Below are 12,593 nucleotides of genomic sequence, written 5' to 3' on the forward strand. Positions count from 1 at the left end.
CGCTAGGGCAGCTATTGAACTTCCTTTTCTAGTTCAGTCATACATCATCCCGTTCAAAACGAACAGACTTTGGTCTGTTCATGTGTGGGCAAGTCCGTTCGGTCAGAAGTCCGCCGTAAATCCGTCGAAAGTCCGTCGGGAAGACCGTCTGACCTTTTCTACCGGAAAGTTCGGTCATGTGTACGCGGCATAAATGTATTTTATGTGATAGACCAACACAAAGTGGCACATAATTATGAAGTGGAAGGAAAATGATAAATGGTTTTCAATTTTTTTTACAAATAAATATCTGAAAAGTGTGGCGTGCCTCCTTTATTCTGATACCCCTAACTAAATACTAGTGGAAACAATTACCTTCAGATGTAACCAAATTAGTAAATAGAGTCCACCTGTGTGTAATGCAATCTCAGTTAAAATACAGCTGTTCTGTGAAGCCTTCATAGGTTTGTCAGAGAACCTTAGTGAACAAACAACATCAAGAAGGCCAAGGAATACACCAGACAGTTCAGGAATAAAGTTGTGAAGTTTAAAGAAAGGTTAGGTTATAATAAGCTATCTAATGCTTTGTACATCTCATGGAGCACTCTTCAATCCATCATCCGAAAATGTAAAGAAGAGTATGGCACAACTGCAAACCTACCAAGATATGGCCGTCCACCTAAACTGACAGGCCAGGCAAGGAGAACATTCACCAGGCACCATACATTCAAGGCACTGTACCTATATGCTGTACATAAGAAACTGGAAAAACAAATAAAAACATCAATTATTTATTTTCATATTTATTTTTATTTTTTCCTATAATTTCAAGTAATTTTAATATAAAATTATTAATTAGAAATAGTCAAAACATTCACAGTCTAAAACTTTAATAATCAAAAATCATACAATTTTTGGGGTCTTTCAATATATTAATGAATATAAGGCATTCTCTAATTGGATAAGATGAAGAGGAGAGGTGATATTGTTACAATCTCTACCTCGTACAAACCTTGTCTACAAGATTATCTTCAACAGAGGTCTCTCAGATATGAATTATGCATACATATTGTTCATTAGTCCATGCTGGACCAATGTAATGTGCCATCATTTACAGGAAAGAAATTCCTTTAGGCAGAAAAAAATAGTTAACAAACTAACTCTAGACTTAAAATTCACGATCATAGAACTCATCAAAAGTTGGGATTTTCTCAGTCCGCGTCCTCACTAAGGGAGGTCTCCGATGACTCTGTGCATCTTCTCTGATCCAGCTGTCCAGGGAATCACTGCTTGAACTGTCATAACTAGTTTCAATCCCCTGTTTATGGAGCTGAAACCACAAACTCAGCTTGTTCTTCTGCAGATGGCAATCCGGTGTACCGTCAACTTCCCTCATGGTCCAATGCCAGCTATTTCCTAAATGGGAAAATATATACACTGTAGCAATAACTTGTATTTGAAGTAGTAACTGAACTATACTGAAAATAAGTTGTACATTAGATTTGAACAATAGTTCAGGGTCTTCAGAGAGCCTCCCCTTACATCAGTGTCCCCAGAGAGCCCCTCCATACATCAGGGTCCCCAGAGAGCCTCCACTTTACATCAGGGTCCCCAGAGAGCCCCTCCCCTTACATCAGGGTCCCAAGAGAGCCTCCCCTTTACATCAGGGTCCCAATAGAGTCCCTTCCTTAAATCAGTGTCCCCAGAGAGCCCCCTTTACATCAGAGTCCCCAGAGAGCCTCCTCTTACATCAGGGTCCCCAGAAAGCCCCCCTTACGTTAGTGTCCCCAGAGAGCCACCACTTTACATCAGGGTCTTCAGAGAGCCCCCCCCCCTTACACCAGAGTCCTAAGAGAGCCTCCCCTTTACATTAGGGTCCCCAGATAGCCTCTTCCTTACATATGTGTCCCAAGAGATCCCCCCTTACATCAAGGTCCCCAGAGAGCATCCCTACTTACATTAGGGTCCACAGCGACCCTTCCTTACATCAGGGTCCCCAGAGAGCCCCAACATAGATCAGGGTCCCCAGAGAGCCTCCTCTTATATCAGTGTCTCCAGAGAGCCCCCCTTACATCAGTGTCCCCAGAGAGCCCTCCATACATCCGGGTCCCCAGAGAGCCCCCCTTACATCAGTGTCCCCCTTACATTGGGCGGTTCAGTGGTGTAGTGGATAGCACTTTTGCCTAGCAGTAAGAAGGGTTGTTGGTTCAAACCCCAACCATGACACTACCTGCCTGGAGTTTGCATGTTCTCCCTTTGCCTGTGTGGGTTTCCTCCCACACTCCAAAGACATGCTGGTAGGTTAATTGGATCCTGTCTAAATTAACCCTAGTATGTATAAATGTGAATTAGGGACCTTAGAATGTAAGCTCCTTGAGGGTAGGGACTGATGTGAATGTACAATGTATATGTAAAAGTGCTGCGTAAATTGACAGCGCTATATAAGTACCTAAAATAAATAAATAAACATCTGTCCCCAGAGAGCCTCCACTTTACATCAGGGTCCCCAGAGAGTCTACATCAGTGTTCCCACAGGGCCCATTCCTTACATCAGGGTCCCCAGACAGCCACCCCCCTACTCCCAGAGGTCCCCCTGTACCTAGCCAGTCTCTGTTGTGCATCTCCAACCCCCAGCACATCTCTGTACTCCCCACCTGGGGGGAGGTGGAATGCAGCGATTGGCATCCCTATGGTGTCCACGGGCAGCGGGATCTTCCAGTGTATACAGTGGAGAGGGGTATCAGCAAGAGTGTACAAGCAGAGCGACTCACTTGTACACTGAAGAGTGAAACTGATACCTGCCTGACCCAAGCATGTATCAGCAAGAGTGTACAAGCAGACTGACTCACTGGGGAAGAGAACTATTAGCCACAGGGAGATCCTGTGCCCCTCCCCCCACTGCATTCTAAACAGACAGTCAGAGGTGCAGGGGGAGAAGCTAGGTCTTGCGGCAGAACAGCGACAGCAAGTTCTGCAGCGACCGCTGCAACCGCCACCATCTTGGCTAAGGGAAACGGGCAGTGATGCCTTTTTGCTTCACAGGAGGTACCCTACTGTGCATACGCAAAGCATGCTGCACTTTGTGAATGGCTCGGCGGTGGAGGAAGGGGAGGGGGGGCGAACAGTGCTCTACAGTTCTCTACAGTTCAGGTGACATGACACCTGGTCTTCCCTTGTTTGCTGAGTTAAAAATTAGCTCAACATATACGGTAAATCAGACTCTGTGCTGCCTCCAATAAACATTCTAGGAGTACAAGCACTTTACACAAGCGGCAGAACTTTCTCAAAAAAGTATCACCATTCAGGCGTGCAATGGCACTATTAAATTAAGTCCAGGGGGCGTGGCCTGACACATGGAGCAGTCTTGGCTCCCGGACCCCGCGGCTCTACAGGGCTCCTACATGGCACGAAACTCAGTCCACACCGCTCCTCTGGGAAGAATAAGTACAAAGACCAGAAGAGGACCAGGGGATCTCATCAGGGGGGTGATTTGGGGAATTTTTTCACCTGATCCTTAGCCACGGCCCAGTGCCGGCCTGAATCCAAGATGGCTTCGCCACCTCCGTCCCCGGCCTGCTCTGAGTCATCCCTGGACTCTCTGTCCCTTACACAGGCCCACCATCCACCCCCTGGAGACCAGGATCGCTCTACTAGATGATCCAGGAGCCACTCCAACACCTCCCTGGGATCCAAGGATGGATGGGACATAGCATCCCAAATGAAATCCCTGCATAGCTATATCCGCTCTCTTCCCACAAAAGATCACTTTGAGCAGTGTGTAAAACCGATCGAAAGGACATACAAGCAGGAGATCTCTGACCTTAAAAAAGACATTGCTGCCCATTTTGAGGCTATAGAAAACACCACAGAGGACCTCCATGCGGCTGTGAAATCCCACAAAGAAATCCTCAACACTCACATGGTCATGCTGCAGAAACAAGATGACATTGAGCATAGAAATAGGCGCAATAATAGCCACATCCGCCGAATACCTCAGTACGTTGAACCCAAAGATCTCCCTCAGGCCGTATCCTCCAGTCAATCAGCTATTGCACCTGCCCAAGGACAATCGTCTTGAACTTGACTATGTCCATAGAACATCTGGCCCCAGAAAAACCTGACCCCTCATTTATGCATGAAACCCTCTGCAGGGTTCACTTTTTATAACATCAAGGAAGACATTATGCATGCTGCAAGCACACAGGATTCTATCTATCTTCAACGATACTCAGGTGATACTTCTCCCAGACCTCTCCCGCCAGACTTTGACCATGAGGAAAGCTCTGAAGCCGCTTACGCAATTCCTGCAATCGCACCATATGAAATACCAGTAGCATTTCCCATTCCAACTGTGAGTCCACCATGAGGGAAAGATGAACAGTTATCGCACTCTTGGAGACCTTCCATACGTTTCCTGCCTGACTGGCCTTTCCACCCCTGGCCACCCCTGGCCTACCTTTCCTACCTCAGTAGCAAAAACAAGGCCGCAAACGACGCTCCAGATCCTCCTCGCACAAGGACCCCAACGATTGACTCACCCTGACTAGTCGATCGTCTGTCCCAGTTTAGCAAGACTGTTTCCTGTGATTTCCTTGGATCTCCAGTGTACATTTCACTGTGAATCCCCACTTCATGTTTTGCATAATGTTCATTGTTTTTTGCATCTTACTATTTGATTTCCAGGGACAAACTCTTGGCCCATGTTCGCTGCCAAGTTCACTTATAATAATATCTACGTTCTAATGCTTATTCTCAGGTCTATTATACATTGTTAATGGTTTTACCTCCCCTCTTTTGCATGATATTAGATCAATGTCACTTTATCTCCCTAACAGCGACACCTGGATGCTATGCTTATGGATATGTTCCTTTTCTTTTTTTTACCTTTTCAATGCCGTCACATGATATCCAGGTCTCGCCATGATTCCTATGTTGTTGTAATGCTCGTATACCTATATTGAAGGAGTGTGCCATTTTATACCTTTGCTATCTTTTGTTTTGTTTCTCATGACTATTATTCTTCCATGGCATATTTTTATGTTCTAATTTACCTACTACCCTGTGGAGCCTGGGCCCTGGGGGCCTCTCCATGCCTCCCACTTACCCCCCCCCCCCCCCCCCCCCCCTTAGGCATGCTCGGTGCCCACCCCTGGCACTGTTCTTGGTTCAGAAATGTCCCCTATAGTACCTTATTATATCTATTTGTTTTTGAGCATTTGGTGCCACCTAGTGGCCTACTCATGTAATTGTTTTTCCCCTCTGCTTTTCTGGTCTCTGCCCTAACTGGTCAGGTATACCTCAAACCCCTCTGTTGTCCCATTATTGACACTGAGGCCTGAGACATTCTTTTCTTTTCTATATCCTCATGCTGCTTTTTATTTTACCTATCCTTCTCACGAGTTTTCCTCCCCTCTCTTCCCTTCCCTTCCCCCTTCCCTCTGCTGGCAGATATTGGCACTCAAAGGGCCCATATCATCCACTTCTCTCCCCCCTAACCCACATTCCCCACCATGGCAGATGCACAAACTCTTAACCTAGCATACTATAATTGTAAGGGATTCAACACCCCAGAGAAGCACAGCTAGAACCTTTACCACTTCCACAAAATGCAATCCAGTATCCTGCTACTACAGGAGATGCATTTTCGCTTTGGCTCAGTACCAGTAGTTTGTAACCACTACTATCCTATGTGGTTCCATAGCACTAATCCCCAAGCTAAGTCCAAAGTGGTCTCCATTGCATTCTATAGATCTTTTCATCTTTAAGTTCTTGATTCTTACATTGATGACTGTGGTCGCTTTATATTTCTCAAATTGAAACAAAATAATTTTCTCTTTACAGTGGCCATTGTCTACACTCCCAATATGGACCAGGCTCTCTTTCTTTCCTCCACTCTCACCAGACTATCTTCCTTTGGGGGTCCCTGTGTCATTGTTGGAGGTGATCTTAATGTTGTTCTGTTCCCGTCTGCTGACACATCCTCTGGTAAGTCTTCCATGACTGCATCTTCTCTCTCACATATCAAATCCCTACTGCACTCACATCACTTGGTAGATGCCTGGCGCATACACCCCCCCCACTGAGAAGGATTATCGCTATTTTTCCATAGCCCATAACTCCTACAGCAGATTAGACTACTTCCTCCTTTTCCAATCTCTCCTGGAAACCCCGCTACAGTCCTCCCTGGGGCATACCCTCTGGTCTGACCATTCCCCTGTTTATTTGTCCTTCGCCCGCCAACCGCCATCCCGCAGAGCTGCATCCCGGCTTTTCAATAATAACCTACTCCGGGATTCAGTGTGTATAGCCGAAGTCACCAAGGTGATCCAACAATTTGTATCTGACCAATCCTCCAACACTACCACCCCACTTATCCAGTGGGAGGCTCTGAAATTCTGAAATGTGTGGTCCGAGGCGTCCTTATACAGAACGATTCTCGCCTAAAAAAGATTAGATCAGATTAAATTCAGCGCCTTTTGTCAACCATTTCGGACCTTGAATGCCTCCATAAACGAATGCTAGAGCCCTCCACCTTTGTCACTTTATCAAACACACATCGTGACCTCCTCCAATTACTGAACTCCCACTCCTTGATAGCCCGTGATCGAGCACGCAATTACGATTATTCCGTGGCCAATAAGTGTGGTTGACACCTAGCCCGGGTTATGCATCCTAGACCCCCCCCAACTCCATTCCTTTCATTACTAAACCCGACCAGTCCAAAGGCTTTAACATGAAAGGCATATGCTCTTCTTTCAGACATTTCTATTCCCAGCTGTATAATCTACTGACGGGTGCCTTAGACAGTCCTGCGTCCCTCTCCATGGATGCAATGCAGGCCTACATAGCGGAAACTGCCTTGCCTGCAATTGACCTTCGGGAGCCCTCTGACCTGGATAGGCCCTGGGTGGAACCGTCATTTTTGGGCGCCATCAAGGGTCTAAAATTATGCAAATTCCCTGGCCCGGATGGATATACTCCACCGATTTTACAAAACATTTGCACCCCTACTAATGCCACCCCTGGCCCGGGCCTTCAATGCGATAGATAACTCTACTCTCCCCTCCAGGGACCTCCTGTCTGCCAATGTCTCCATCCTTCTGAAGCCCGCCAAGGATCCTTACCAATGCACTAGCTACCGCCCAATACCCTTATATAGACCTAAAGTTATTTGCAAAGGTCCTCGCTAACCGCCCTTCACCGTTATTGCCAGGGATTATCCACAGAGACCAGGTCGATTTCGATAGGGAGGCCCAGGACAACATGACTAATACAATACACCTCATTTCCTATATCCAATGCCACCGCTTACAGTCGTCCCTCCTGCCCTTTGAAGCTGAACAGGCATTTGACAGGGTCAACTGGCACTTTTTACGACGCTCCCTGGAACAAATAGGCCTCAGCTCCACTTTCATCACTAAAATGATGTCTCTTTACCCACATTTGTCTGCCTCAGTCTTGGTAAATGGCACCTCGTCAGAGGTGTTCAACATATCGAATGGCACCCTCCAAGGTTGCCCCCTTTCCTCGGTTTTATTTGTCATTGTAATTGAACACTTGGCATGTGCCATCCATCAGAACGCCTCCATACAATGAGTCCAGACTCCCTCAGACCACCATAAACTGTCCCTTTACGCAGATTATCTGTTGATATATGTCCGGCAATCCGATATGACCCTGCCCTCACTCTTTTCTGAGTTCAAGCGCTTCGGCTCTTTTAATAACTTTAAGTTCAAAATCTCCAAAACAGAGGCCCCTCGACATCTCCTTATCCACCCCAGCAATGTTCTCACTTTGCTCCAACTACTCCTACCAATGGCAGACTGAGGGCATCTCCTACTTGGGCATAAAGATACCTGTCAACCTTTCTCACCTCTTTTCACTGAACTAAATATCTCTCCTCTCCCATCTCCTGGAAAGGCTTTGCTTCCTGGGGGGGGGGTTGGGGGTCAGGGGAGCATTGTCCTACCCTGGGTCGGCCAAATCAACACCATTAAAATGGATATTCTGGAAACGTATATAACAACCTCTGGAGGAACCCTAGGGCTCCATGGAACCCTGGTTGAGAATCACTGCTCTAAAGACATGCTGATACTGTCCAAACTGGCCCTAGTATGTGTGTGTATGAGTGATAGGGAACTATAATAGGTATACTGTCAGAATATAATTGGCTCTGCTATATCCCCTGGAACATATACCAGTCCATGCTTACCAACAGCAGCTGGCAAAAGTGAGTATATTCTCCCGCATAGCAGTAAAGAAACCCGCAGCTCTTCAGTGTCCCACCTACCATATGAGAGCGTGAACAACCTGCAATGGTCATAAATGTCCCACACTTTTTGGAAAAAATTGATTTACAGCTCATTATAACCAAATATACATTAGCTCTAACAATCAGCAAGCACAGCAGGCAAAAGATTCAATGTTTATCGGGGAAAGGTGAAGGATATATTCGGTGCTGCAGTGAAAGTGCCCTGAGTCTAGGCTTAGCAATATATATACACTGTAAATCTCACCATAATCTATATTAAAAGTTTCAGCATGTTCCACCGGCAGGAAATCTTCATCTTCATGACACCTCATTGTATTTCCTCTCACTTTGTTAGCCTTCATTTCCTTCATTTTATGTTTATTGATCTTACTCTCTCGGTGGATGTTCCTCTTCACTTCTGCCTGAGACTTTAAGTGATTCATCTGTACAAGAAAAAGACACCGAGAGATGTCACTGCAAAGAACGATGGCAAATGGATGAGTGGTTATGTCCTAGCTTTACTCTTAGTGCCTTATATAAGTAGCAATCATTTAAAAATCTTCTTTCAAATATTTCCTTAACCGCTTCAATACAGGGCATTGTCATCCCCTTCCTGCCCAAACCAATTTTTAGTTTTCAGCGCTGTCGCATTTTGAATGACAATTGTGTGGTCATGTAACACTGTACCCAAATTACATTTTTATGTTTTTTTCCCCCACAAATATAGCTTTCTTTTGGTGGTATTTGATCACCTCTGCGGTTTTTATTTTTTGCGCTATAAACAAAAGAAGAGCGACAATTTTGAAAAAAACACAATATTTTTGCTATAATAAATATCCCAATTTAAAAAAATAAAACTAATTTATTCGTCCGTTTAGGCCGATATGTATTCTTCTTACATATTTTTGGTAAAAAAATCGCAATAAGCATATATTCAAAATAGATGGTACACAAGTACACCGCCCCCACACCTGTGTTCCCCCACTGCGCTTATGAATAAGTGAAACCCAAAATACTAATCACTACAGCTGCCACTTCAATAAAACAAATGTGTAAATAGTATTTCTCCTCTTATCAAAATAGTGGAAAAAGGGGTGTGGCTATATGGCAATCAACTGAGCGAGGTATAGGACATATACGTGATACCCTGCACCGGTCACTGTTTACTGGGGACGAGGAGTGGGTGAGATTGCTATACAACTACCACACACTCTGGGCCCGCCATGACCATTATATATCCAGTTATTAGTGCATGGATTTCTGTGATGTGACAACCTTTGGCGTGTATTGCTTTTGACACATGTGAGTGCAATGATGTGGGAGTGTTCAGGTTTTTAAATAAATTGTTCAATACTATATTACACTTGTAGCACTAACCCCCGAAGGAGCTGCTGGTTAGATTTGGGCTTACCATTACCTCCTGTTTTCCTCGTTGTATGTGTAGGGGTTTCCGTGGTAGATGGGCCAGTAACTTAGAGACCAACAACAGATCCACTTGAATGGATTTTATTTGCAAAAACGTAGACAATGAACAGTCTCTTGAATTGGGATCAGAGGGTTGGAAAGGGAAGTTCAGGTACTCTTAGCCCTTGTACACACGGTCGGAGATTCCGACGGAATGTTTCCTATTGGACCATTTTGTCGGATATTCCGACTGTGTGTGGTCTGCATCGGACTGTTTCCGTCGGAATATCCGACGGACCAACTTTTCCAACTTGCAGTTAAAATTTTCCGACAAAATGCTCCGATCAGACATACTCCGATCATGTGTAGCCTACTCCGATGGACAAAGTGCCACGCATGCTCAGATCAAATTCCTAGACCAAAGCTATTGGCTACTAGCCTGAACGTAGTCCCGTCGTAACGAAATAACGTCATCACGTTATGTACAATCGGATTTTCCGACAACTGAGTCCGACCGTGTGTATGCAACATCACTTCCGGACCTCTTCCGGAATTAATCTGTCGGAATTAATCCGACGGATTTGGTTGCCGGAATCTCCGATCGTGTGTACGGGGGCTTAGTGTCAAAGTCAAATTTGCTGAAAAACTTGCTTACTTTGACTGCATCCAGAGAATAGCCATTCACAACTGGATAATCACTCAGGTTGGACAGTGCCTCTCTCACAAGGCTTAGCAGCCAACAAGTTGCTCAGTTTAGGAACAAGTCTCTGCCACAGATACTGTCATAGAACATACACGATTATGTGTCTGCCACAGACGTTGTTGTAGAACCTGTAGGAAAACTAAACTGGAAACACTTGTAGGACACCTGGATATTTCAGCCAGCTTGGCCATATCCACAAGACTGGATTCTCTCAATTACTTCAGCCCTTCCAGGCTCTTGCTAAGAAACCCACCGTACGTGGTCTTCTTCTGAAGAGTCCTTCCCTGGAATGCTTGAAGTCACTGGGAACCAATGACAGCACCCACCCACCTCAGAATCCTTCTTTTAGTTTCCTTGCTTCAGGCTAGCCAGCCCCGAGACATTAGAGTCGGGTGGATCTGCACCCCAGGCCATAGCCTTCCTGGGGGCTGGTCAGGAGGACCAGGACCATGAAGTCAGCACATCATTCTGGACCGGAACCCCGAACCACATAACGTCCACATCTTAAATGCCCTCTCCCAGAGAGCACAGCGAGAACGCCACTCCCACTGGGCGGGCCCCAAGAGAGAGTAACTTAAACCAGACCATAGTTCCATGCCTGCCAGAAAAGACAGTGCCCCCTGTGGCCAGGCTGAACATCTCATGGTCCATTCAGGCTGATGCTGAAATTTAATTTAGACAATTGTACCCAAACCAAACTGCAGTTCAGGCAAAACTTTAACTTTGGAAAAACGCATAGCGCGTGCTCTTCAGGAGCCGCCACTACACACTGTTGGAGCATTCTTTTATTTGCATGTGGAGCAAACAATTTTGAAACAAAAGAGAGGTTTGTCATACTTGGCTGAAGCCTGGAAATGATATTTAAACCCCCATTTATGAGTGGGTTAAGGCGAATTGAGCCAAACACGAAAGTGGGAGGCAAATGCAGCTGGTGAGTGCGATTTTGTAAGGGGAGTGGAAGCACAAGCACAGTGGTGTAGTAGATCACTGGAACAACAGATATATTATTTTTTCATTTTCAACCATTCATCGGATTTCTTTCAGTTTATATGAACTTTTTTTAATACTTTAGGAATAAGAGATTGGAATATTGTCACTTGTTTCACCGGGTGTTTGTGTCCTTATATTTATTTATTGATTCACTAAGGCCACGTACACACGGGCGGACTGTCTGTCCAACTTAGTCTGCTGAAACGTGTTTCAGCGGACAATCCACTCGTGTGTGGGCTTCAGCGGACTTTTTCAGCGGACAGTCTGGCAGACTAAGTCTTTCGGAATTTCCGTAATATTGTCCGTCCAAACTTGGTTTCAGCGGACAATCCGCTCGTGAGTAGGCTAGTTCGACAGACTAAGTATGGCGCATGCTCAGAAAGGATTTACACGGCCGAAGGTTGCATTGCAGTGTATTGGACGTCGAATTTCTAGTCCCGTCGTACATGCCGTACACGTCATCGCGCAAGCTTTCGGCGGACTGTCTGTTCATCGTGTGTGGTCAAGTCCGTTCATTCGAAAGTAGGACGGACTGTCTGTCGGATTGTCTGACGAACTTAGTTGGCCAGACAATCCGCCCGTGTGTACGCGGCCTTAGTCATTATATATCTAGATATATATATTTAATAATTTTTGCATCATTAATTATCACCATAATGTGTTGATATTATTTATATGCACAGTGCACATTAATCACTTTAGTTATAGGATTTTCTATGCACAGGTTTGTTCAGCGCCACTATTTTTCCAATAAGCGTATATTGATTGGTTTGCGCAAAAGTTATAGTGTCTACAAAATACGGGATAGATTTATGACATTTTTATTTATTTTTTATTTTTTACCAGTAATGGCGGCGATCTGCGATTTTTTTCATCACTGTGACGTTGCGACGGACATATCAGACACTTTTGACACATTTTCGGGACCATTCACATTTATACAGCGATCAGTGCTATAAATTGCACTGATTACTGTGTAAATGTGACTGGCAGCGAAGGAGTTAACACTAGGGGTGATCGAGGGGTTAATTATGTTTCTTAGGGAGTGATTCTAACTGTAGGATGTGGGGAATCATAAGGGGGGAGACTGATCAGTGTTCCTCTGTACTGAGAACACATCATTGGTCTCCTCTCACCTAACTGGACGTGGATCTGTTTGTTTACACACACAGATCCATGGTCCTGCTCTGTTCAGGGCAATAGCGGGTGGCAGGCGGGCCATTGTGCATGCGCATCATGCCCCCGGCCAACTTGGTGGGCATGCGC

At 45.4% G+C, this 12,593-nt stretch overlaps 1 protein-coding gene across 1 annotated transcript in view; it reads right to left on the reverse strand.

Moving 5' to 3' along the window:
- Positions 1-766: 766 nt before the first annotated feature.
- CCDC198 (coiled-coil domain containing 198) overlaps positions 767-12,593 on the reverse strand; it is a 40,442-nt gene continuing 28,615 nt past the window's right edge. Inside the window, exons 5-6 of the mRNA XM_077464440.1 lie at positions 8,496-8,673; positions 767-1,395 (exon numbers count right to left, since the gene is read on the reverse strand). Of these exons, the coding sequence (XP_077320566.1) occupies positions 1,148-1,395; positions 8,496-8,673 (426 nt within the window). The 3' untranslated portion in view covers positions 767-1,147. The remainder of the gene's footprint in view (positions 1,396-8,495; positions 8,674-12,593) is intronic.

The sequence above is a fragment of the Lithobates pipiens genome, unplaced genomic scaffold (genome assembly GCF_037356315.1).
Source record: "Lithobates pipiens isolate NorthernLeopardFrog02 unplaced genomic scaffold, aLitPip1_a1.2 Scaffold_30, whole genome shotgun sequence".
Lineage (NCBI taxonomy): Eukaryota > Metazoa > Chordata > Amphibia > Anura > Ranidae > Lithobates > Lithobates pipiens.